This window comes from Octopus bimaculoides, chromosome 14 (assembly GCF_046866305.1).
Source record: "Octopus bimaculoides isolate indiv1 chromosome 14, ASM4686630v1, whole genome shotgun sequence".
Taxonomy (NCBI): domain Eukaryota; kingdom Metazoa; phylum Mollusca; class Cephalopoda; order Octopoda; family Octopodidae; genus Octopus; species Octopus bimaculoides.
Genome location: NC_142941.1, coordinates 53,431,655 through 53,459,379, shown reverse-complemented (window position 1 = coordinate 53,459,379; position 27,725 = coordinate 53,431,655). Strand labels below are relative to the sequence as shown.

The window sequence follows — 27,725 nt, the reverse complement described above, 5'->3', positions numbered from 1 at the left end:
TCTCACTGTTTCATTCTCTGTCTCACATTCTCACTTTCTCGTTTTACTGTCTCCCTCTCCCTCTCACTCTCACTTTCTATATTCATCTCACACAAACTACGAAGAACAGGCACACACACAAACAGCACGTACACACACAAAAAATAAAAAACACAAACAAATAAAATAATTATATATATATATATACATATAAAACAAAAGCTAGAGCGACGCGTTGATGACGTCACGCCAAAGCGGTGTCTTGTCACGTGACCGGTGTTAGATGATGGCCTCTACCACTGGCTACTATTTTTTTTCCCATTAGAAAGCAACTTCTTTCTGCTTCAAAAAAAATAATATCCACGTTTATATTTTACTTTCTATTTGATCTTTACTTTTTCTATACTGTTGATATATTGAGATTATAACGTCAAACGGAATTACCTTCTTTTTTTCCACCTGTCTGCTGTTTTAATAGTGAGTTTTCATTTGTTAATTTCTGTTTCCCTTGCCTGCAGTGAAAGGATCTTTCATAAATATACATCGTAGCAACACCCCTATATATTTATATACGTATATATATATGTGTATATGTATTTCCCCAGTGTCCTATCTATTGATTATTATTGTTCTTTCTCGCTTTTTTTCTTTAAAAAAAGAAAGGAAAACGAAAATTTGCTCTGTCCTTATATTTTAATTCTTTAAAGTAAACAAATTTTTTCAGCTTCTACTTTTGCCCATTCCATTAAAACGTTCCTTGGAACGATTTCAAAATAACAAATTGACACAACTCAAATATTGAATATCGGTCTCTAAGTAAATTTACTTATATATATAGTATGTGTTTATACATATATATAATATATACACTGATTTAGCATGTCTCTTTACAACTGCTATTGTTCCATATAGTTGTTGAATAAGTTGTATGCCTTAAGTAAGGAGGTCAGAGCAATTTAACACACATTTTAATACATATATATATTATGTATGTATATATATATGTATATATATTATGTATGTATCCTCAGGTTGTTATATACCTAGCCAACGCCTTCTATGTTACTTGTGTCAATGGTCCCACGTCTGCAGCAATATTTACAATAGCCAACACTATGGAACATATGAAAGCCTTATATAAGTTGTACTTTTCCATTTTTATTTACTGTATTACGTTGAATTTGTCGTGTCTGTTTGAATATTGTTGTTGCTTTCATTTTCGTAAAATTTTGCAAACCGGGATTTCTGTGAAAGAAGTACAAAGGCCAGTATAATTTAAAGGATATATATATATATATATCCCAGTGTATTACTGGTACTTGTGTACTTGTTTTTTCAATCCTCAGTGGGGTGAAATCGAAAATCAATGGTAGTGGTATACGATCTTAGTATCGTACAGCTTGTATCGATATAAATAAACCACCACCACCACTGGTTTCGTTAGCAACAATGTATCCACATTTTTTCCTCTTTTTGTATCCTGTAGTAACAAGTGAGCTGTATTAGTTGCGATTGTGGATTGAGAGATGTGATCCGTTTCGTTCCGTTTCTCCCTGCCATGACCTCAAGGTTACGGGCTCGTGTCCGTAAAATGGAAAGAAGCGGGTGTAAAGGTCCGTTACCACAGACGCAAACAGAACTGAAAAATCGAAGACGCGCCAAAACATCTTTTAGCCAAACTTGTAACCCTCCCGAGACCACGTGGTTTGAACACAAACCGATAGATTTGAAGAAAAAACTTCGTCTTTCTTGCAACTTTCTTTACTTCTCATCACCATGTTAAATGTGTTTCTGTTTTTGGTTTGAAAGTAGCTTATTACCCACCTGTTCTCGAATGAAACTCGTGTTTCTGAGGAGCCAAACGAGGGAGGGAACCTTCCTCTCTACGTAGACACTCAACCTGCTGTATAACGAATCTGGGAAAAAGACTACAACAAACATATAAATAAGCACACACACACACACACACATAACGAGAGAGAGGTATTCAGAAAGTTTTGATCTTGACCATGAAATTATTGTATATTCGCAGTCAATATTATGTTCGACTCAAAACTTTTGGAACAAGTATATATATATATATATATATATATATATATATATATATATATATATATATATATATGCCATTATATAAATAGTGTTGTGTACAAATCATTGTCAGTTAATAAGTCACTTATAATATTTATTTCAAAATTAAATACGGCATTGTACTATACTAGCTGGAATTGTGAATTTATTTCCGTTCACTGATCTAACGGTCATATATTTTTCAAAGCATATCCTATCGTCTTTATATGTAAGATGAAGGTAGTACAGATAAGATAATATAGTCTCAGATACGCTATATCTGAAAACAAGATTGGAATGGGGTCACTTTTGAACGTAGAGCTGACTGATTCGGGAGTGGGTGTACCAAGCAACATAAACTAACAAGGAAGTTTGAAATCTCTCTCAAATAACACTGCACCATCGTCAGACGGAAAGGAAATAACATATTAAATAGTGTTCCAGTCCCTCATTGCATAAGCTGGGATTGTCGCGTTTGAGTTTATCTTTACATCTCACGGATGTTCTGGGATGCATAGTCAATGACGTTTCTGTGGTTTCGAAGGGGTTTCGGGTCTTTCAAGTCCCCGCTTGCATTCCTGCGGCAGGAAACCACTGGTTTGTCCTCTTTATCCAAAGCCACGTAAAGTTGTCCCGGTCTTAACAACATATAGAACGAATGGTTTATAGAATCGTAGTCACCCAGCCAGTATAACGCTTCTCTCAGTCTTCTTTTTCTTTTATGAGCTGAGACCACTTATCAGATATTTCAACTCTGTTGTACCCCCAAACAACATCTGTTTATTATCTGACTAATGGAAGTAACTGGTTTCTGGTTTAAACACAAACAAGCTATATACGTGTGCTTATGTATATGTACAGACGCACACACACACACAAAATACATGTAGTGTGTGTATATATACATATATAAAATAATATAAGTATGTGTAAATGAGTTAAGGGAAGTAACGGAGAGTTGGCTCGTGGCATGAATATAAAAGCAATAGACAAAAGTATATCGGATAACAAACAACATAAGTGATATAAAAGTATATCAGATATCATACAACATTTATGAAATTATTTTCTCTCTGAGAGGAAATAAACAAATGCCTTGTGGAAATTGCAGTCAACTCCAAATGAAAAGGGGTAATAATCACAAGAATCAGGAATTTCTGTGAAATTGCCATGCCATGAAGGAAAAGTCAGTCTAAATTGTCTGATCTTTGAGTATGTGTTTTCTGCCACAATAAGCATCTCCAGACAATCAAGACCGTCTTTTGCGATGGTGATTCTTGTGATTATCTCCCCTTCTCATTTGGAGTTGAAAGCTGTTGTTTATTCTCTTGAAGGGAAGACAATTAAATCCAGAATTTCTCTTGTATTTGATCTACCTTTATTTGTGTGTGTGTGTGTGTGTAATGTGCACACACACACACCTGTATATTTATGCATAAAATATATACTTGTGTGTGTATTATTTGTTTGCTTGTTTTATGTCTATTTCCCATGGTAGCATGGTTAGATTAACCGTTATTATTGAGGCATTGCTTTACAGCCAGATGCTCCTGCAGTCACTAATTGTTACCTGTTTTTCCATATATGTGATATCTTGCTGTACATATTTCTGAAGGTGTGAAGACTCTGAATGAAGCCATTGATAGGGGGAGATGATAGCAACGTCACCTGCCATAGCTGTGCAGTTGAGTGTATGTTGAAACAAACGTGTGTATATGTGTGTCTGTGTATATATATATATGCACACACACATATAGATATGATGTTTCCTTCTACCAAATCCACTCACAAGGCTTTTTGCTAGGTTCAAGGCTGTAGTGGAAGACAATTATCCAAAGTGCTGTGCTGTGTTCTCCTCATTATAGGTACAGGGATGGCTCCGTGGTTAAGAACTTCACTTCCCAACTCCCCAAGTACATGATCTTGAAATCAGTTCCACTGTACAGCATTTTGGCTAATTGTCTTCTACTACAGCCTTGAAGCTAGCAAAAGCCTTGTGAGTGGATTTGGTAGAAAGAAACATCATATATAAGTATGTGTGCATGTGCATACACACACACACACACACACACACACACACACACAGTATGTATTTAAAGTGTGTGTATAAATGTATTTTTTCATCTGTCATTTTGTGATGCATCAGGACATATTGTCAGTGAATGTATCTGTGGTCATTGGGTGTTTCATTTTTTTTCAACCATCAAATACCCCAACTTGGGTCTAAATAGTGTTGCCTTCTTCAGGGTTCACATCTATTCCACAGACCACCATGAAGCAACCCTTGCTACCCAACATGATAACCTTCCATGTACCGACCCTCAGTGATGCCCAGCATGTTGCAGGCTCTGAAGTGAGACTATATTGCAAACCCTTTGCTTCCCACCTCAATAAGATCACACCTTGCTAACCACTGAGCCAGCCCTGATTAAACTGTCCAACCCATGCCAGCATGGACAACGGACTTGAGTGATGATGACGACATATACATACACACATACACACTCTAAATTATGTATATGTTTATACATATGTAATATATAATAAATCTATAACATTTTTATGTATTTGAATGACAAAAGAATAAGTATTGCATAATCACTTAAAAAGTGATTATGTAATTCCTGTTCGTTTGTCGTTTCATTTATTGATAAACATTACACTTGCTACTGACCTGATGGTTTACAGTGAGCTACATTGAGTTCAGACAGTTGTTTATTAGTATTGCCATGGTGAAGCAGATCAATATATATCTAAAACATAAAAAGGAAATGAATGCTCAGGATGTTGTTAATCCATTTATATCATGAAGGTCCTCTACATACGTTTTGATGGGTGCACTCCAAAATCTCATGAACCTCCTGAAGAGATTGGTGCACTGCTGACCGTTATTTATCCTGCCAGACATTTTAGAGTGCACCCGTTGAAAAATATATGTAGAGGACTTCATGATATAAATGGATTAACAACATCCCGAGCATTCATCTCCTTTTTATATTTTAATATTTTCTACTAAATAAGTTTTATTATCCTGGGATTATTTCCTGGGACATTTAAGCAACTTTTAGCTATATTCTAATTGTCCTCTTGGATTTCTCCTATTAATTGTAAACTATATATTATCATCATCATCTATATATATATATATATATATATATATATATATATAATTTTTGTGATGGTTTTGCAGCTTTAATAATAATAAAGTATATTATATATATATATATGCATGCACATATAACGTTCATGTGTGTATTTGTTTAACATCTGTTTTTTCCATCCTGGCACAGGTTGGGGAGAGATTTACTTGAAGTAGGATTTTATGGTTGGATGCTCTTCCTGTTGCCAACAGTTACTCTTCTTTTAATATGAGAGATTTTGTTTTCTACATCTCACAGGTTGCTGAAAAATGTAGAGTAACTGGTTTTGATGCCAGTAAGGAATATAAACAGTGACAAACACGCCAAATCAGATTGGAACCTGGTACAGCTCTCCGGCTTACCAGTTCCAGTCTAACCTATGCCAGCATGGATGTTAAATGACGATGATGATGATGGTGAGAAAGGATCTTCAGACTTTTGGCCTCACAGGAAATGACAAGGGACCGAGACTTCTGGCAGTTTGCTGTGGTTGAGAAGACACATCAGGCTAAGTAAAACTGTGGCCATCCATACATACAGGCATGTCCTCGCCATCCCTCTCTCAGCTGAAAGGGTCTTGCTCTGAAGGCTTGCAGGTGCTGGTGTCACGTAAAACACTCATGGCGGTACCACATAAAAGCACCCTTACTGGTACCACGTAAAAAGCACCCAGTACACTCAGTGAAGTGGTTGGCATTATGAAGAGCATCCAGCCGTAGAAACCATGTTAAGGTAGACAATTGGAACCTTGTCAGCTCTTCTCAAAGCATTCAACCCATGCCAGCATGGATAAAAAGATGTCGATGATGATAGTTAAATACTTATAGGCAAGACATTCCAGGCATGTCAAAGAGAACCTGTACAAATAGCAATGGATGTAAAACAGTTCCCTAAAGGACACCCCTCAAAATTATTTCCTTTGAGAAAGTAAATTGGGCTGCAATTTCCTGACTTCGTATTTTTTAAAACGTTTTGTAGTTCCCACTCCAGGTTTTCCAATTATTCTAACGCTGCACTGTTTGCAACATATCATACCACCATCAACTTTATTATCTTCACAATGTCAAGACACATCATATACATGTCTGAATGGTTGAGCAGCTGTTTCAACATCCTGTAATAATTCTGTAGAAGCCGTGTGAGGTGGAAGCTTCCTGGACAGAGAAGCCATGCTGTGTGTTGTTTAGCAAGTAATTTCCTTCTTCTAAGTCCATGGTCAGTTTCCCTCTAATAATTCATCCCACAACTTCATTTATATGTGAAATCAAAGGGATGGGGCAGATTATGCTTTCTTTTGATCTTTTTGTTTTTGAATTTGCTATGTGCAAGGAAGTTTTGGGAAAGTTTCTCAACTGGTTTTCCAAAACCTGTTCACGTGTTTTTAAGAGAACTGATGATGTAATGCTTATATATTCACATTGTTTTGAATTAATCATGCATTATCTTGTAGCTTTGCGATTTCAATTGACTGACTCTATATTTTTAAAACTAACATTGTAGGGTAGGTGTGAGAGGCTGGATCTGGCCAGTTTTAACATAAAACAAGAAGAATAATTGGGCTGGGTTTGGCCAGTTTAAATGCTAAAAGGTTAAATTGTTCATTCAAAATTTAATTTATCATTTTGGGGTCTGCTCTCTGTGATCTATTTCTTTGGAATAATGCCCTTATTTTGTAATGTACTGAGGGGAATTCTTTTGCATACAAGTTTTTAGAATTGGTTGTTAAATTTTCTACAGGTTTGGTTGTTTTTTTTTTCTAGTTTCTTAATTTTTGGGGAGTGGCAATTTGTTCTCAGTTTCTAGGAATGTCCTTTTTAAATCAGATTTTTCACTGTCCTTGAGTTTTTCATTTAAGCAATTTCAAACCTTTGTTCTTTGTCTCATAACAATTTTTCTGTCTCTGGGAATTAAATTTTTGTATGTGTTGATCTTCCTTTCTGGGACATGTTTAATGCATATGGCTTGCATTATTGACATAGATTGCTCAAGCTTTTTGTTATTATTTTTGCATTGAGGAACATTCGTGCTAGTTTTGTTTAAGCATCTCATTTTTAATCAAATTCCAGTTGGCTTTGTGGAAGTTAAAAAACAGGATAGTGATCTGGAGCTTTGTGTGGGGTGAATATCTCTAGTTTTCATTGGCCCATGCATTCTAAGTTCTGTTATTTTATATTTGACATGACTTGAGTTTCTTATCGTTTGTGAAACTGAGATCCAAAATGTCCTTGGTTGGGGCTACAGTATTACATGTCCCAAGAACAGCATATTTGAAAGGTCAAGTAGAAATTTTGCTTGTCTTTGTTGTTGCAGTGACAGACCTAAAGTGAATATGGCTTTTGGGCCATTTGGCATTGAGGAAGTTGATATCATTCGCTAAAAGCAAACTGGAGTGTCAGTCTAGTTTGCTGAAAAGCTCTTCTGCCTTTCTGAAGCTAACCTCAGGTCCTACCGTCATATTTTAAAGCATCTGGTGGATAAATGCTGTGGATATGTTTATAACTACATAGTTGCTTTATGTGTAATTATAGTGCATCACAAACTGTGTTTAAGTGTGACAGCATGATTGTGTTATATTTTTACAAATGCACCTCATGGTAACTTCTTCATGGCTTCCCTGTCATGAGAAAATTTAGTGTACAGTAGTAATCCCTCAACTATTGCAGGTGTTCTGTTCTCAAACCCCCCGTGATAGGGGAAAATCCCCTAAGTAGAAACAGTTCTGTAATTTTTATTCTTTTATTTGCTTGTCATTTGACTGCGGCCATGCTGGAGCACTGCCTTTAGTCGAGCAAATCGACCCCAGGACTTATTCTTTGTAAGCCTAATACTTATTCTATTGGTCTCTTTTGCCAAACTGCTAAGCTACGGGGACGTAAACACACCAGCATCGGTTGTCAAGCGATGTTGGGGAGACAGACACAAACACACACATATATATATGTATATATATATATGACGGACTTCTTTCAGTTTCGTCTACCAAATCCAATCACAAGGCTTTGGTTGGCTTGAGTAGAAGACACTTGCCCAAGGTGCCATGCAGTGGGACCGAACCCGGAACTATGTGGTTGGTAAGCAAGCTACTTACCACACACCCACTCCTGCATACTGCATATTTTAAAAAATTATTTTTATAATTTGTATATATTTTATTATAAATGCAAAACAACACCACGGAGGAATCGACATAAGCTTAAATAATAAACCGCAATATGGCGAGGGAATACTGTATACACATACATATAGACACTCACATACATATATATATATATATAAATAAACACGTGCGCACGACAGACTTTTTTTAAGCTTCTGTTTACCAAAACCACCCACAAGGCTTTGGGGCTATAGTAGAAGACACTTGCACAAGGTGCCATGCAGTCGTTAGTTTGAACCCAGAACCAAGTGGTTTTGAAGCTCCCGCCTCTGTGGGTGTGTATATTATATATATATATATATGTCTACGTTTTGTTTGCAATGTCCTGTACCCAGATATGCACCTATATATACAGGTAGACGTAGGTATGCACATACCTGTACGTATATATGCATATACTCATTTATTATTTGTTTTACATGATCGAACGCCTGCGTCATCCCTGTTGTAAGTAGTTTTTTCAACTTTATATTTTCTGACGCGACTCTATCTCTTTCTCTATCACTTTTTCCCCCTCTCATTCTTCCTCTGTTACTACTACGTATCTCTCTTTACCCCTCTCGTTCTTCTTTCTGTTACTACTATATCTCTCTCTTCCTCTCTTTCTTTCGTTGCTCACCTATTCTTCTACTTCCTCCCTGTGTTTCTCCCTCTACCACTCTCTCTCTCTCTCTCTCTTACCCCTGCTTGGTCACATGCTTCCGGTTCACTAATCCTTTTCTTCCTTAGCTATCGCCGAGCAAACACGCGAACTTACTTCGTCCCGTCTTTTTCAGTTCGTGCCTCACTGCGTTCATATACACATAATTTTTCACGTCTGGCCGCACAGCCTTTTCCGTTTGTTTTCCTGTCTTGTTTTGTTTTCCGTTTGTTTTCCTGTCTTGTTTTTTGTCCGCCACTACATTCCTCCATGGCACAGGTTTAATTTGTGTGCGTTAAGAGCCGTTTTAACGATGCGTCCTGCCCAACTATTCGAAACGCCGGTGTTAAAACGGGGGTAGCTGATTAAGGAAAATGTTCTCTATGTGGCTTGTGTGTTTTCTGTACTCTGGTTATTATTTTCTTGTCTACGTTTTGTTTGCAATGTCCTGTACCCAGATATGCACCTATATATACAGGTAGACGTAGGTATGCACATACCTGTACGTATGTATGCATATACTCATTTATTATTATTATAATATATATATATATATATATATATATATATATATATATATATATATATATTTAATTTGGTCATATGTATGTTAGTTTTCGGCCATTATTGTCCCTGGCCATGCCTAACTTAATAACACCACCTATCATAGCCCATTTATGTAAGGAGATGTTTGCCGAAAAGTAGACTGTGTGTGTGTGTGTGTACGCATCATAAGAACACGCTATAAAAGCGACACGGTGTCTTATCCTGCATATGGTACTTTTAAGAAATCGCTTCTCTTCTCAACTTTGCCAGAGTTTAACCCGGCTTCATTTTTCACAAATGTATACATACATTCCATCAAATGGATTTTTACTAAACAAAAAATAATAATAAATCAATCAATAAAATTAATCCGATTTTACACATAAATTAACGAGTTTCACTTTCGTTCAGTCCACCTTCTTTCACTTTGCAGATTGCGATAATCAATAAAATTTGTAAGATTATTCTTTGTGTGTGTGGCCCGCTACCAAATGATCCTCGGTTTGGTTAATAGGGATCCTTGGCTTAAGGCAGATAATCTCAATTTGGGCGCTGGGCATGTCGGAGGGGGTCGTTTGTTTTTAGGAGGTGGTGAGATAACGTAATTAACCTTTTAAATTCTACCTATAGTAGTAATTATATTATACATGATAAAACTAGTAATGGATATTAAAATAAAAGAGTTCTCATCAGGCACAAGGAAGTCACTAACTTGCTATGTATAAAGTAAATTTACAACTTTTGTCTTAATTTTTTATCATTTCACTGTTAAAAGCTTATACAATCCATGTTTAGTTAGTTTAGTCGTGTTTACCTCACTCACCATTTAGGTGGGCGCCAGGTATTACAACAATTTAAAAGGTGGAGGCACTCTAAAAAAAAAAGTGGGGTTTAGTGGGTATTTTGTTATTAGTTCTGGCAGGTTAAGCGATCGTGTAGTAAAATAACTTTTTTTTTTATTAAGCTGGTGTTTGGTACATGGTTTTTGGTTCATTTTAAACAGGAAGTTGGTATCAAAAAGGTTAATGGTTATTTCGTTGCTACTTCTAGCAGTTCAATCGAATGTAGAGATCAATCATGAGCAAACTGGGACCCGAATGGCTTTTTGAATGTCAAGCTTGACGAAAAATTACCTCGAAATTTTTTTTTTTAGTTGTAAGGTCTGCTTGATCATTGAGTTATGTCTCATGCGGCCCACTTCTCGAAAAAAGGCTACCCATGCAACCTTTCTAGGAGTCCCATGAAAATAAAAATGAAATGTTTTTATCTGTTTGAATGTGTTTGTTTACCTTGTCCAAAGTGAAGGTACAGTTACCTCTCTAACTGGATCAACAAAAAATATTGGTTATCGGGGGGCGGTGAAAACTAAATTGATGGAGGTGGTGTTTGGTCATGCCGAGATAGCTCACGGACTGTTGTTCCTGCTAAAACATTTACGTTGCACTATATCTAATTGGTGCTTTGTTTATTTTTACCATTCACGATATAGTAATTAATTAATTAATCATTTAATTTTTTTATTGGAAAACACTAGTTCCTTACTTTGGTTTATTTTTTTCTAGAAAAAAAAATCGTTCTCGAAAGTAAAACACGATTTTTGACAAGGTAAGATCTTTTACCGTCCTGGATCTTCGGAAATCTAGTAGTGTCTCTAAAATTTTCTGAAACCAATGTTTGATAGGGCGAAAGTAAAGAATACGCGCACCCGGTGTTTAGGTTAGGGTTTTTGTTACGCCGTAAACGGGTGGTGTGCGTCGAGTTTACCTCCCTCAACAAATGTTTCAGGAGAAAAACAAACAAACTTATACATGAACTTTAAATTAACTTTTAGAGGGCAACTTAGAAGAAGCAACCAACTCACAGAAGTCCAAATATTGCCTTCGAAGCTAACAAACCCACAAAGATTCGAAATTTCCAATAAAATACATAGAATTGAACGGAGCATACAAGGACTGCAGAGAAAAAGGTTAGGGGTGAAAGGCGTTAAAAAATGTAAGGGGACAGGTTAAAAATGATTGAAAACAGATAATTTACATGGAATAAATAAAAACAAAATGAAAATTAGTTTTTTAACGTGAAAGCGGAAGTTTTTCGTAAGCAATCAGTATCAAAAAGTTAAAATTTCGAAAAAAGAAAATTAAATGAGCGTAATTGTAATCTCTGTACTGCGAAATGCAGAATACCCCGAGAAAAAATTTCGCAAAGTAGTTAAAAACGAAAAATTTGAGATGGAGGTAATTAATTTTTTTTTTTTTTTCTTTTTGACAAAATCGTAACTTTTGTTAGGGAAAGCCTACGAATCCAACAAAACTAAACAGAAAGTGGTGACGCCTATTTGACGTGTCCGGCCAGGCATAGTTGAGTAGGAACAATATTTTCACTTTCATTTGGTAGTCACTAAAATAACTTTGAGATTACTAAGTTGGTGTTTGGAACCAAATAACATAAAATTTTGTTAGATTTAAATTTATATCACTTTAAAACCGGAAGTTTGTGTGACAGAACCAGGGGTGGTCTCAGGTAGGCCTGTATCAAAAGGATTAAATGCCCTCTTGTGTTGATTAAGTTACCCCACTGCCTGCTCAGGGTACTCCTCTTCCTGAATTACGTTGTCTTTTCCTTATAAATCCTCATGTGCTCTGTATATTGACACTGTTAATTCTAGAAACCTCTGTGAGGTACTCCATGATCATTTTTTTTTTTTTTTGTGTAGTTTCATTTCATCTCTTATTTCTTTCATTTGTGTGTGTTATTAATTATTTTTATTTGTTTATTTTGCAGGTCTTTTTTTTTTTGTCAATTTCCGGAAACTGCTAATTACACAAATTGGTCTGTCTCTCTTCCTTCCCTTTTTCTCTCCCTTTCTCTTTCTTGGAGAACAGATTGGATTTGTGTAACTAAAAGAATTTGTCTTGAGAGATACCAGAAGAAGGAAGACACAGAAAAGTCCTCATAAAGATTGCTGAAGCAGTCGGTGGCTGTGTTGGTGTCCAGGTAGGTGATCTAAATTGAACGGTGATGAACCTACCTGTCTGCAATGTATTGCAAATACATGTGGCATTTGGTTACATTCACACCCATCCATTTATATTTTATTGACAAAAATCTTCATTGTTTCAGCATCCACTTTTCCATCCTTGCATAGGTGAAGGTGTGTGACCTAGTGGTTAGGGTGTTGCACTGACAATTCCTAAATCATAGGTTCGATTCCCAGCTTGGGCTGCACATTAGTGTTCTTGACTAAAACACTTTGTTTCATGTTGCTCCATGGGCAGGACAGTGACAGGTGTGTTGGTAGAGATGCTTTCTGGTATATCTTCTAGCTCTCAGTATTCTGAGTTCAAATCCCACCTCCTACTTGGAGAAGGCAACAGGAAACCACTCCAGTATTAATCTCAAATCTAGTCATGGCAGCCGAAGTTCCAGTAATCTGCTTAATGGTAGCCGGGAAGGGTGTGGGCCCTCCCAGGTCGTATAAAGAGTGCTAGAGAAGGCTCTCATGCACAGGGCCTGCCCATGTGCAAACCACCACTAGACTATAGGTCTCAAGATATATATTTAAAAGCTGAGACTGCTTAATTTTGTTTTAGAGTATAACAGGGGTTTGTGTGTTAGATCCCATCAATGAAACTGTGTGTTGATGGATATGTTGTTCTTCATTGTCCATGTCACCATGAAAAAAAACAAAATTAAAATAGATAAAAAGTTCAAGAGGGAATCTCTACATATCACATGACCAGCGAGGGGCTCATTCCTGTTGGGGAAATGTCTTCTAATTATAGCTTTGGACTGACCAGTCTCTTATGAGCGAATTTGGTGGATGGGAACTGTATGGAGGCCTGTCATACAGACATGCATGCACACAATACTAGTACAAAATCCTTGGCAGTCAATATCCCTTTGGATATTGTTCTTTCTTTACAATTAGCATTAACAATTAGCATTTGTTCACTATTTCATACATTATTTATCTCAGGCTACATTTTTTACTATAGTAGGATATGATTAGGGAGAAATTTGGCTGCTTTTTCTACCAGATTGAACAACCCTGCAGATGTTTCATCTAAGCGTAATGACAATTGGCCTACATCAGAAATTGATATTTATAAATATATGTAAATAATGAAATATTATCTTCAAGTTCTCAAACATAAGCTTGACAGTTGGCAGACTGAGACATTGTGACCAGGTGAGGGAGAAAAAGCGAAAAGTTTAGATTTACTTTGACAGAATTTCTATTGCTAATAAGTACATCAATGAACACCTTGTCAACTTATATACACTCACTACTCATTCCAGTATCAATCCAAGCGATAATTGCTGACAATAGAAACAAACTGGTAGAAAAGTATTGGACTTGTCCACCTCTACGTCATAGGTTCAAATCTCCTGAAGATGTTAAGGTTTTTTTTTTTAATATGAAGTAGGACGTTGTGGGTTTCTTATTCATCTGCGTAACACATCAAAGCAGGGTTAAGTTAAAACCAACAAAACTGTGGATAATGTATTAGATTGGCAACTGTTAATCTGTTGTCTGGATTGGTTGAGTATGGATTAACACTTAGAGGTCTTGGTTCGTGTAACTGTTGGAAAGTGGGGCTTGTTCTCCTGGGAATATTCTTAGACTAGGGTTTCATGTCTGTCTGGAGGAGATGTTAGTCATGGTGGGATAGGCCTGTGGGATCAACCGTCACCACTTCTTCCCGTGTCTTCCTTGGTCTTTCTCTTCTTCAAGTCCCTTCCACCTCGTTCCCTCAGAACTTATTTATACAACTGTTGTCCTACATTCAGCCACATCATGGCCTCTCTACCAGCACAGTCGTCTCCCTTGCTCACTTCATCTAATTTCTTTTGTATCCACTTTTTTTTCTTTCCTATCAGCTTTCTAGATTTATTTATTTATTTATAAAAGGTGTGCTATCTATCTGGTTTATCAAGTTGTGTTGTTGTTGTTGAGTAGTTTTATCAACTGTAATCTTGTATGTCTTTTCGCTAGCAAGTGGATTGATGTATGCTTGTATCAGCCACTGCTTACTGGCCAGTGAGTGTCCTAATTTTGTCTGAAGAAACTATATGTAAAAAAAAAAAAAAACGGATGTTATTATCTAGGCTAGATAATGTCTACTATTTTAGCTGTAAATTCTGCTGCTACAGAATTTACAGAAGACAGCCTTACAGCCTGTAGATATATTTCCTGAAGTCTTAATTAAACTGGTCAGTTAGTAATATTGAAAGAAAGGAAGCCAGCATAGAATTTCCTCCTTGAGTCATTAATTTCGTCTTGTTTGTGTGCAATTTCGTTCAGAGTATTTTTTCTTAACATTTTAGTTTTTTTGTTTGTTTTATTAGGGATTGGTGGTGGCGGTGGGTCTGTTGTTGTTGTTGAAGTATCACACACTACATATTGTATCAACTGTTTTTTCTTTTTTCTTTTGTAAATATATTTTTAAGTCAAAATTTCATCAACACTTTTGTTACCGTGTGTGTTTGCGCTATGAATGAAGCAATACCTCAATAATGCTATTGTAACAGAGATCGCCATATCATCATCATTATCGTTTAACATCCGCTTTCCATGCTGGCATGGGTTGGACGGTTTGACTGGGGTCTGGAAAGCCAGTAAGCTGCACCAGGCTCCAATCTGATCTGGCAATGTTTCTACAGCCGGATGCCCTTCCTAATGCCAACCACTCCAAGAGTGTAGTGGGTGCTTTTTATGTGCCACCGGCATAGGAGCCAGTCAGGTGGACCAATATGCTTTGCAACCAGGTGGTCTTGGGTTCAATCTCACTGTGTTGTACCTTAGCAAGTTGTTACCATCATCATCATCACATCATCATTTAACATCCATGCTCCATGTTGGCATGTGTTGGGTGGTTTGACAGGATCTGATGAGTCTGCACTCTGCACCAATGTCTGGTTTGGTATGGCCTCTGCAGTCGGATGCCCTTCCTAATGCCAACCCCTTTACAACATGTACTGGGTGCCTTTTCTTTTTTCTTCTTGTGACACCATCATTAGTGGGGTTGCCATGCGGCCTGCAAGACTAAGGTCCCTCTTTGACTGAGTGTGGAGAGGAGAACAGGCATCTTGCTGATGAAACGCATGGCCCCAAACAAATGTGATGAAACCCCAGCTTCATAGCTACTCACCTTTTAGAAGAGAGGGAGGGAATGACGGCTGGGTGGGAAAAGAGGTAAAATAGTGGTGAGATGGTTAGAAATAATCACATGATTCCAGGTTCAGTCCCACTGCATGGCACCTTGGGCAAGTGTCTTCTACTATAGCCCTGGGCTGACCAAAACCTTATGAGTAGATTTGGTAGATGGAAACCAATAGAAGCCCATCATGTGTATGTGTGTTTGAACTGTTGTTGTGTTTGTCCCCCACCACTGCTTGACAACTGTTGCTGTGTTTACATACTCGTAACTTAGCAGTTCAGCAAAAATGACTGATAGAATAAACAGCTGGCTTAAAAAAATTAGTACTGGGGTTGATTCATTCGACTAAAACTTCTTCAAGGTGGTGCTCCAGCATGGTCACAGTCTAATGACTAAAACAAAATAAAAAAAGAATATTTGGGTTATTCCCCTCCCTCCCCACCAGCCTCTTCCTAGTTATTTTTGCTATGCTCCATATATGTTGTGTGTGTTAGCAACAGCAGCTTACCTGTATGTAAGATATCGTGATTGGTGGTGGGGGAGCGGAAAGGGGGATTTAATTGGATTACTTTCAGATATAACACCAAGTAGCCTAGCCCTCCCCCCCGTATTGTTTTTGATTTTTTTTTTGTGTGTGTGTTTATTTTGTTACACATACAGAAGAAAGAATGTGGAGTTTTTTTTTATGAGGAATTTACTGAAATTAGAGAGTTTGAAAATGATACTCCAGACCAGAATTTACTACTGTTCGTGAACCTCTAGAAATGGGGACCCTGATAAGGTTTCGGATTGCCAGCTTACAGGCCCCTGTGTTTCTCCTGTGTGACTTGGATCATCTGTTGGTAAATGTTGAATCGATTGGCATCACCTGCATGCAAACATTTTTGTCTCACAGCATTAATTTAATGCTATAGAAAATGGGGTTACATTGCATTGTACAGAACCCTGTGTTTTATCAACATTGTTGATCTTATGTCTGTTTTTCCATGCCGGCATGGGTTAGATCAGTAGTTCTCAACCAATTTTTGCATATGGACTCCTTTGATTCCTGTTTTATTCTGTTTGACCCCGCTAAACATTTCGGTGTTTATAAAAAGCCTTTTTTTCATTATAATTAAATATTAATCGCAATTGTATAAAAAGTGGTTATTAAATAGTTTGTGTTGTATAACTAATTTATTGCAGATGAATTTTAACAAAACCTCGTGTGGATCCCAAAGGGCCATATGGATCTCCAGGGTCATATGGGCCCCAGTTGAATCCAATAATTATCAAGTATTTTAGAAGAAAGAAAGGAAAAAAGAATGTGATTTATCTATATATATAAAACAGAGTTTGTGTGTGTGTGTGTGTGTATGTTCCTTATGGATTCGAAAACTGAGTTGCCGATTTTGACATACGAGGCATCAAAAGAGTCAGTAATTTTTCGGTTACCAAATAAAGTATCCTAGTATTATACAAATTCTTTAAGCCTTTTGTTGTTATATTTCTGTTGAAATACACAATTTTTATTTCAATTAATTTTGGATATAGTGAATAATTTAGTAAAATGACTTTATCATTATTAAGCTGCCTGATTGGAGCATAATTTTGATGTAATTTTGATGTAAGGTTTTGATTTAGATCACTTAAAATTAGGACATTTGTATCACACAACCAGTGGTGGTCTCAGATGGGCTGTCATTAAAAGGGTTAGTGCAGATTTCATTGCAGTAGTTGATTCTTGTGATTGTCTGTCCCCAGGTCAGGCCTAATTGAGCATTCCAGCCATGACCATCCTCATAGTTTTTCCAGCAATAATGTACTCTAGAATACTTTATCTTATATCTTCCTTTTAGAGACAGTGGAGTGTAGTTTGCAAGGTATTTGGCTGCTATTTCTAGCAGGTTGAGAAACCGTGTAGAGACTTACTCTCTACTTGGCTATCAGTGATCTCTGTTTGCTTGGTTTGGTTCATAGCTCTCAATTTAAGCCAGAACATACCATATATATTTATATTCCTTTCCTAAAAGACTGGGATTTATTTCTGAAACTGTGCAGTTGTGGGTGGCAAGATTAAAAGTAGCGTATCGGGCTTTGTTAACATGACAATATAAACCATCGACATCTGGCCCCAAAGGATTAATTTTGGGCAATGCAAGTTGTTACCTGTATTTATAAGGGATTCGTTTATCTGGGGTTGCTGCATAGAGAAATAAAAGAAAAGAAAGATGAAGATTAGATTTTTTTTTCCCTGTAATTTTTTCATATTGTTAAGAGGATGAGAGAAATCTCCCTGGGATGGGACGGAGGTGTAATTTATTGCACAGGAAATTACCAGGGAAGCTTGCTGTCTGTTGTTGATGTGATATAGACAATAAAATTGTGTTTTCTAATTCTGCAAACACTTATATTAATTTCCTACAAATTACATATATGTATGTATCTATACATACATATATATATAAACGCACACACACAAAGTCCACTTTGCTGGGTGGTTGGTGTTAGGAAGGGCATCCAGCCCCCCCCCCCCCCCCAAAAAAAAATCCGTCCAAAACAGACACAGAAGTCTGGTGCAAGCTTCTGCCTGGCCAGCACTGAAGGTGGACGCTAAACAATGATGATGATGATGATATATATATATAATATACATATAAATCATTTTGTTTTATCTCATATCTCTTAAAGTTTCTAAATAAAAATAATAGTTCTTATAATGTAAACAACATATATGAGTGAGGGTGTGTATATATATATATATATATATATATATATATATATATATATATATATATATATATAATATCAAATGTGTGTAAAATATATTTGTTTTCCTTTTCTTTTTACCAGTTGTGGGTTTTGGGTATTTTTCCTTATGGATCTTCAGTACCAAGTTGGCAAAGTGACTCATGTCATTGACCCCAGCAACATTTGGCTACAGCTGTCAACAGGTTGGTCATTATTGTCTCATTTAATCTAATACCTGTTATTATCATTGCGACTTTGTGTGTGTATGTTTGTACCTGTGTGTGTGTGCATGTATACATATATGTTTGTGTGTTCTTTGCTTAAAATCTACTTTAGTCATTTTATCTTAAAACTTTTCTACTATAATAAGGTGAATTTAATTGAAGGAAAAAAAGTGTGTGTGTGTGTATTGATTCAACATTGGTCAGAGAACGAGAGAAATGTGTCGTCTGTTAAGTAGTAATGTTTTAGTTGTTTGTTTGTGTCTGTTTTTATTTGCTGGTAAGTCACGTGGTCTTTTAAGGCTTTAACAGGAAAAGAAAAGAGAAATAGAAATGGCTTTCTTGTGTTTGTTTTATGAAAATGAATGTCGATCGAAAGTTTGTTTAAATCAGACAACATATGTTTGTGCTACGACTTGCTTTATTTTCATTTCTGAGTTTCTTACGTTGCTTAAATGTTTGTTTAAAAAAAATATGGAAGGATGGCATCAGTAAAAATGTATTAAATTACATTTGAGAAATGAACTTGTTAAAACCATACATTGAATAGATCTGTCCATTGTCACGTCTTCCAAGCACCCTTGACATGGTTACTCAGCCTGCCAGAAATAAATCAAATCCTTTTTGAATCTCATCCTATTGTATGAGAGGAGGACATAACTGGGTAATGTGGTCCTCTTTTGCCTGTTTATAGGGAAAAGACTGGGTGGTCTTTGTTGGATTGCCTTTGATCATTGCTTTGCCGAATCAATGTTGGTCTGTGATGAAATTTGTTTGTCCATCATTGTTGATGACGACCAAGGATATCACACGGGGAAAGAAAGACTAAGCATTTTGCCCAGCGTGCTAACGCTTCTGCCATATCTGTGCCTATGTATCTGATAATTGGAAATTATTTTCCTTTTGTTGATAGCCGTATGACCAAATCCTTTACACTTGGCAAGCATTTTATTAGTTTATAGAGACAAGAGTGGCCATTTGCTGGAGCTGACTTGACCATGGTGCATTAATGAGGAGATGTCCTCAGTGTTGTCTCTACAAGATTGGGAGCCACCATTATTTGCAAACATTCTAATGACTCTTTGTTGAAAAATGGTGAATCCTTATTTTGCTGAGAAAAATGAAAAACTTTGTGTCCAAAGATCTTTTGATTTCTTATGAAATTATTGATGTTCATCACCATCTTGTTTTCAGAATTTCTATTTTATATTTGGGTTTAGTGAAGTTAACGAAAATCTTCATTTTTGAAGATCTGTTATCTCTTAAGAAATCATTGAAAATTTTTGTTATCCTCTTCGTCATTTATCAAATTTCTTTGTTTTTCCAGTTGAGTTTTGCGAACTTGAAACTGACATCCAAAAGTGTTTCCACAATGAAAAACCCGCCACACAAATCGGCATGGTCCAGCCCGAGCAGTTTGTTATTGCATATAGCTCTTCAGTTGAGAAATGGTTACGAGCTCGCATCTCAAGGGTTATGGGGTCAGTTGTCCAATTTTTTTATCCTTATCTCTTTCATTTTCTCTCTCTTCCTCTCTCTCTCACATGTAAAATACAGAGTTCACGTGTTTTTTTGAAGATCTCATTTGTAACCACATCTTGTAAACTCCATTGCTGATATCTTATTCGTTTCTTCCAGAGAAAAAGCTGATTTATTTTACTTGGACTATGGGTTTGCTGAGCAACGACCACTCAATAGAATATCAACTGAATTTCCTCCACGTTTCAGTGAACTAAACGCCCAAGCATTGCATTGTAGATTGTATGGTATTGAACCTGTGAGTTTACAGTTCTCTCTTTCTCTCTCTCTCTCTCTCTCTCTCTCTCTTAAAAAAAAAAAAATTTAATCCTGTTAGTCCCGTCAGAACTATTTTGTTTCCCATGTCTGGATACCCAACCACCAAATAATTGAACAAGTTTGTTTGTTTGATGGATTACCTGAGCGTCTGCTTGGATATCTGAGAGGCTACGAATGCTAGAAAGTACCTAATTGCTTTCAGTTAATAGTTTCAGTTGATTTTGAAAATAATGGAGAATTTAGTTGGAATACACTGGCTTTAAAAATGAAGAATTTAGTAAAATAAACCCTTTTGTCATATTTCTGTTGAAATACATTGCCTGTGTTCCAATTAATTTTGAAAATAAGAATTTTGTGAAACAATTTTGCCATTATTAATCTGGTGTTTTGGTACATAAATTAACATGCAGTTTTGATGCTGGGAGCCAGTCAGTCTGTTTTTATGTTCTGAGTTAAAATTCCGCCGAGGTCAACTTTGCTTTTCATCCTTTCAGAGTCGATAAATTAAGTACCAGTTGCATACTGCGGTCAATCTAATCGACTGGCCCCCTCCCCAAAAATTTTGGGTCTTGTGCCTAGAGTAGAAAAGAATTGCTGTCGAGGCAAAGGCAGTGAACTGGCAGAAACCGTAGCAAGCCAGGGGAAATGCTTAGAGGCATTTCGTCTGTCTTTACGTTCTGAGTTCAAATTCTGCCGAGGTCAACTTTGCTTTTCATCCTTTTGGAGGTGATAAATTAAGTACCAGTTGCATACTGGGGTCGATTTAATTGATTGGGCCCCCTCCCCCAAAATTTTAGGCCTTGTACCTAGAGTAGAAAAGAGTATATAATATGGCAGAAAAGAAAATGGAATGATCAGAGTTGTGGAGTTTTGGTCTCTCTTATGCCAAAGGCCAACTAAAAAAAGACTACATCAGCAACAACAACCACCACCATGACATTCGTAGAAATTATATTTAGTATTTTGAGTGTTACTTACATTGATTTGCTCCTTTTCATTCCAAGTGATTTGGGTTTTGTGATGTCTAACTGTATTGTTGGTTTTCTTTCCAGCTGGCCCCACCATCATGGATAAACCGTGCCGGGAAAGTACTGAGTAATGTGGTTTCTGGACAAAATTTTTACGTATTCTTCCATTGTTCCTCAGTTGGCAAATATGTTGTTTCACTCTACAATTAGTAAGTATTACCCCCTCCCCACCTCACCCCAACCCCAACCACTGAAACGAATTGTTCTGTTTATAATCCTTTTGTAGTACTATTTCTAATGAAACACACGGGCGAAATGCTCAGCAGGATTTCGTCTGTCCCTGGCAACTGGTGTCTACATATTCCTTTATTCTTTTATTCTTTTACTTGTTTCAGTCATTTGACTGTGGCCATGATGGAGCACTGCCTTTAGTTGAACAAATCGACCCCAGGACTTATTCTTTGTAAGCCTGGTACTTATTCTATTGGTCTCTTTTTCCCGAACTGCTAAGTTACGAGGTCATAAACACACCAACATTGGTTGTCAAGTGATGGTGGTGAGACAAACACAAGCACATACACAAATATATGCATATATGTATACATATGATGGGCTTCTTTCAGTTTCCGTCTACCAAATCCACTCACAATATGTTTACACGACAGGCTTCTTTCAGTTTCCATCTACCAAATCCAATGTGCTGTAATTTCAATTGTTATATTGTTTACTGGATTTATCACATGAGTGAGACGAAATTACTGGCAAGAGATGAGATGTGTAAACGAATCAGCTGCTCTCAACATTCTGCAAAGAGTTTTGCCACCGAAACCACTTTTTTTAAAGGGTAACGACAAAACATTCTAGAAACTCCATCATGCTAAAACTTCATGCTGACCACGTGAAACTATTGTGGTACACTCGTGATGTCTGATCGCATATCTAATGATTTGGTTTCAAATCACCGCTACAACCCGTTTTCAAAGAATCTTTTTAATTAAAATATTTCCTTTATTTTTATTTTTTAATTACAGTCAAACCCAGCGCAGTGTCATCCATGAATTGTTGGAGTCTGAAGTTTGTAAAGTAAGTACTGAATTGTATTTGATTTTCCTACTTTGTGTTTTGCCATTCTTACAGCTTAGGTAAACTTAGCCAGTGCATTTAGTCTCATAGTCAAGGACACAGTGAAACTGTTGAGAAATCAGCAATTTGTTGATTTACATGATTGTGACTCATTCAAATTATATTTCTGTGTCCTGTTGCCAACTGGATTCATTACAAAATTTTAGAGCAGAAAGTGCCTGGTCATAATTTTGCTCATTTGAACGAGACTGAATGTCTATGAATGTCTAACTTTTTATTAACTGACATAGTTTGTTCAGATTGCATATGTTTGATAGAGTAACTCTTCCACTTTACAAAAGTTTCTACTCAACATAGTCTCTGTCACAAGTGATACATTTACACCATCTTTGGACCCAACTCTCAAATCTTCTTTGAAGAAAATTCAGATGTGAACTGTTGTACCCACTTCTTCATAGCTGTTTTCACCTTGTCTGTGTCATTAAATCATTATCCCTAAAGACTGTCCTTCATCAAATCAAACTGGCACCAGCTTCTGGTTGTTCAGTGGATGGGGAACCACTGACCAATGTAATTTGCTGATTGCTTGGTCTATTGACCAAGACGTATGTGGTCCTGCATTGTCCTGGTGAATGTGGATCATTGTCAGCCTCTTATTCCATCTCTTCCTCCTAATGGCTTCTCTAAGCTTTTCAAGTGTCTCAGGGGACCACTTACTGTTCACAGGACAATCACATTCCAGGAAATCAAGTAAAAATGACCCTTGCTGTGTCTATTATGATATCCCCTGACCATTACTGTGTCCATTATGGTCAGCTAGAGTGTGATGCTAAGTGTAATTTATTCTTTCAGCCTGATGGGGAAGTTCCTATTGCAGAATATATTGCCTCTCCATCTAGTAAGTATCATTTTTACTTTTTCAGTCATGCTCTATTTTTGTCAATTTTCACTTCACTGATTTTGCATTTTTCATTTCTTCCATTTTATTTCTTTTTTATTTATTTATATATATATATTTTTTTCTTTTTAGTACCATACAACAATGACAATCGAGGTTTTCCTGCAGACCATTTCCACGCACCTAAAGCCTATTCTAAAGTGGCCGATACATGCAAATCTGAAGATTTTGATGCAGTTTCAAATAGCCGGCACCCTCACACTGGCATACACATTGACGACAAGAATTACTGGAATCAAACGCGAATTCCAAGTGCTGACCTCTCGGTGTTTGATGCGACGTCGGAACTGACTCCTGAGAAACTTGCCAACATGGACAAAATGCATCAGTTCCAGAAAGCTCAGCAGGAGGTTCAGAACCTTTTCAGTCACAATGCTGACTATATGTTCGCTTCAAATAGTGAGTGTAAGTTTAAGATTTTGTTGTTTTCGACAGAAATTTAATCAGTGAAACTGCAGCCTTTTATGAAGCAAAATTTTGATTCGTTAAGAAATTCCTGGTGTGTGTTTGTATATGCATGTGTATGCATATTTGTGTATGTATATGTATGTGTATACATATTATGTTTGTGTGTGTGTGCATATATGTATGTTTACATTTGTGCTTTTGCAAAAATCCCTTCCTCTATCAACATGCCATCTTCTGGCTTTGTGCCTTTGAAGTTGTTGTGATGGTATTATCCCTAGAGGCCTTCCTGTATCAGGAGGGCCACATCTCTATCATCCTCTCTACTCCTTTTTTTAAAAAAATCTTTGTATGCTAAGCATATGTCCCTTTTTCAATGTATACCGTGTATACTTACTGTCCCTTTTTGTAATCATTTCATTATATGTAAATCCCCACACTTTTTGTGTTTGTATTGTCCTTCTTATCATTCACCCTTGTGGCAAATAAATGAAATCATCATCATCATTATTATCATTGTTATTGTTGTTGTTGTTATTGCAGGTTCTCTCGACTGTAACTATTCTAACAGCAAGACACTCTCAGAGGTAATGAATGATGTCCAAAGCCAGATTCAGGAATTGTATACGGACAAGAAGTTTCAAACGGAGAATAATAATCCAAGAAATCTACGTTAGTAGCAGCTTTCCTTTATTACTTCAAAACCCTTTTCGTTTGACGCCTAAGTATGTGCTTTAACAACAGACGATAAAATATCTTCCCACAAGATGTATATGGTTTTTACATTACATCTCTGGAATGTTCCAGCAATATGTAGAGGGCTAGTTATGGGTAAGAGCAATGATGTCCTTGGATAAAATCTAGGTGTCAACAAGGATGAACTGGCTGATCTATTCAGGAAAACTTTCTGGCTAGGGACTGCTATGGATAACTTCCAGATATCCTTGACTTGCAACGCTACTGAGCAGGGGCACTGCTGGTTTGAGCTGAACTATACAGGCTGAGGGGTGCTGCTATATGGAACTGTCCAAGATGAGATCACAGCAACAAAACTGTACTGCTTGCATTTGTGTAGTCTCTGAGCATTGCTGACTTGTGGACATGAATGGTTGGTGTTGCTTGTAACCTGGACCTGGCTGTCAGCCAACCCCATCAAGAAGATTGCTTTGCTGCCTTCATTTTATAAGTTTGGGCAGGCTGTTTCCTTGTTTCTGGTTTCTGGTGGATGATGTTGAAAGGGTTGAGGTAAGACCCTTTCCTCCTCACTCAGTCCCTCATTCAGATTTACAAGTTCTACTTGGAAAGGAAAGTAAGAATGGAGAGGGAAGGGCTCTCCACCAGTGAATCTGTCAAACGGTAGGGGGTGACTGATGAAGTTGCTTTGAGTGAATAGAAATACTCTCAGCATTTGCCTGTAGATAGAACATCAGTTGGGTGAAGGTTTGTACCCTTGATGATCAGGGTAATCTTGAATCTGTGGAGTTCCTTCATTGGCCCTGGTTGGAGGCTCTCCTGCATCAGGATTACGTCATACATGTATTCGTATTCAAATTTGGTATACTATGTATACATTTTATTCCATTCCCCCCCCCCCCCCCCCTTTTTTTACATCACCTAATTTTATGTAAACTTCATGTAAACTTACCTGTCTTATAAGGATTTTTCGTCTTGCCCCACCGAAAATTAAAGGCACCAAACTGATGGAATCATTGAATCATTTGCATGTTGGACAAAATGTGTCTTGCAGTATTTCTTCCAATACTTTATGTTCTGGGTTCAAATTCTGTGAAGGTCAGTTTTGCCCTCCATCCGTTCAGGAATTGATAAAATTAGAACTGGTTGAGCACTGGGGGGATTGATGTAACTGGTTTACTCTTCCTTCTAACAACTGCTGGTCTTGTGCCAAAATTTGAAACCATTATTATTATTATTATTAATATTATTATTATTATTGTTATTAATTAATTAATCTATTTATTTTTCTGTAGCATCAACTCGGTTTGATTCAACTCCTATATCACATCCACCAGCACGGAGTCAGGATATTTGGACAACTAAGACCCGTTCGGTGCCTCCTGGTTTCCAACCTCTCGGTTCTACTGAAACCTCAAACAACTGTCCTCGGAGAAATTTCGATGACTTCACTACTTGGAGCCCATCATTCGAACCTCGGTATGTTAAGACGACGCAGTTTGAACAGAAAGTCGTGTTGTTGATATTGTTGTTTTTGTCATCTTGTAGACCTCAGGACTCAATGGTAAGTTATTGAGGCAAGTGCTAAACCCATCATATATAGGCCTACATCATTAGATGGGTATCCCTCATCATCATTTAATGTTTGTCTTCCATAGGATCCAATCAGCATCGAGGTCCAGTGTTGCTTTGACATGGTTTCTGCAGTTGGCTGCCCTTTCTAATGCCAGCACCCCCTTTACAGCATGTATGGGTACTTTTTTTTTTTTTTTTTTTTGCACGACACCAGCGCTAGTGAGGTTGCCAAGTAACTTGCGAGACAAAAAATGACTTCCTTGACTAAATACAGTTGTTGTAGAGAGGAAAGCTTCATGTTGGATGTTGAGAAGCTAAAGTACGACAGAGGGACAGATACCGGTGTCTTGTCCCCTGTTAAAATTGGTTCAGTTTTTTCGTAACTAAGAGACTGAAGTTAAATAATAATTTTTTTCCTCACCAACTTCTCTTTACTTTCAGCCAACAACCATCGTTAAGTCCAAACTATTTGAAGCTGGTGAAACCTAGTACTGTATTGGTGCCACCTTCAATGTTCAACAGTTGTTCAAAGACGGAACCACCAAAACCTAATTTACCCAGGTAAACCCCGTCAAATTCTTTTCTTCACACATATTTCTTTTTCAGCTGAGGCGTTTCCAACATGATGGGTTCCTTCTGCTTACTGCTCTTGTTAATAAATGCTTGATTAGTTTCTTATAATAATTATGTATAGATATTAAATTTCATCATCATCATCATCATTTAACGTCAATGCTGGCATGTGTTATTAACTAATGTATATTTCTGATAGGGTGATGAGCTGGCAGAATTCTTAGCACGCCAGGCAAAATGCATTTCAACATTTTGTCTGTTTTTATATTCTGAGTTCAAATTCCACTGGGATTGACTTTGCTTTTCATCCTTCTGGGGGTCAATAAAATAAGTACTAGTGGAACCCTGGGGGTTGATGTAATTGACATATCTCCTCTCCTGAAATTACTGGCTTTGTGCTAAAATTTGAAGCCAATATATATATATATATGATAAACTTATATTCATGTACAAGCATGGATGTGTGGTTAAGAAGTATGCTTTACAACCACGTAGTTTCAGGTTCAATTCTACCATGTGACACCTTAAGCTAGTATCTTCTATAGCTCTGAGATTTGAGGGTGATTTGGTAGATAGAAACTGTTGTGTGTGTATAAGTATATTTAAAAAAAATTCCAACAAATTAAAAAAAAATATACTATAAGGAAATAATGATTAAAAAATTTTTCTTAATTTTTGTAGGAATAACTGGTCAACTTCATGGGGATCAAATTGCAGCCATTCTGTAATTGATACTAATTTAACAGAATTAGCTCAGAAACTCCAGCAGGTAAGATGTCTTATTTTTGTGAATTGTTTCTTGAATAAGGTCTCTATGTTTAAATTGTAACTTAAAGATGGTGGTTGGTGCAATTATTAGATTAATATTATTAGAATGTTGTTACTATTGTTCCTGCTGTAGCTATTGTTGTTAAAGCGTTGAGCTGCATCATTCAGAAGTTCCATGGTTCCCAAAATTCACCAGCATTAATTCTGACATGCCCCTGCACCACCACCATCATCATTTAACATCTGTTGTCCATGCTGGCA

General features: G+C 36.9%; 1 protein-coding gene across 4 annotated transcripts in view; it reads left to right on the top strand.

Moving 5' to 3' along the window:
- The first annotated feature begins 204 nt into the window (after positions 1–204).
- LOC106867702 (uncharacterized) overlaps positions 205–27,725 on the top strand; it is a 36,825-nt gene continuing 9,304 nt past the window's right edge. For 2 of the 4 annotated variants that reach the window (XM_089362944.1, XM_089362943.1), the window contains exons 1-13: positions 205–456; positions 12,314–12,526; positions 18,526–18,626; positions 19,972–20,125; positions 20,283–20,421; positions 21,494–21,618; positions 22,441–22,492; positions 23,345–23,390; positions 23,523–23,855; positions 24,399–24,527; positions 25,844–26,027; positions 26,565–26,684; positions 27,378–27,465. In XM_089362944.1, coding sequence (XP_089219070.1) covers positions 18,551–18,626; positions 19,972–20,125; positions 20,283–20,421; positions 21,494–21,618; positions 22,441–22,492; positions 23,345–23,390; positions 23,523–23,855; positions 24,399–24,527; positions 25,844–26,027; positions 26,565–26,684; positions 27,378–27,465 — 1,446 coding nt within the window. In that variant the 5' untranslated portion in view covers positions 205–456; positions 12,314–12,526; positions 18,526–18,550. The remainder of the gene's footprint in view (positions 457–12,313; positions 12,527–18,525; positions 18,627–19,971; positions 20,126–20,282; positions 20,422–21,493; positions 21,619–22,440; positions 22,493–23,344; positions 23,391–23,522; positions 23,856–24,398; positions 24,528–25,843; positions 26,028–26,564; positions 26,685–27,377; positions 27,466–27,725) is intronic. The other 2 variants (XM_089362946.1, XM_089362945.1) reach the window with 1 other exon arrangement.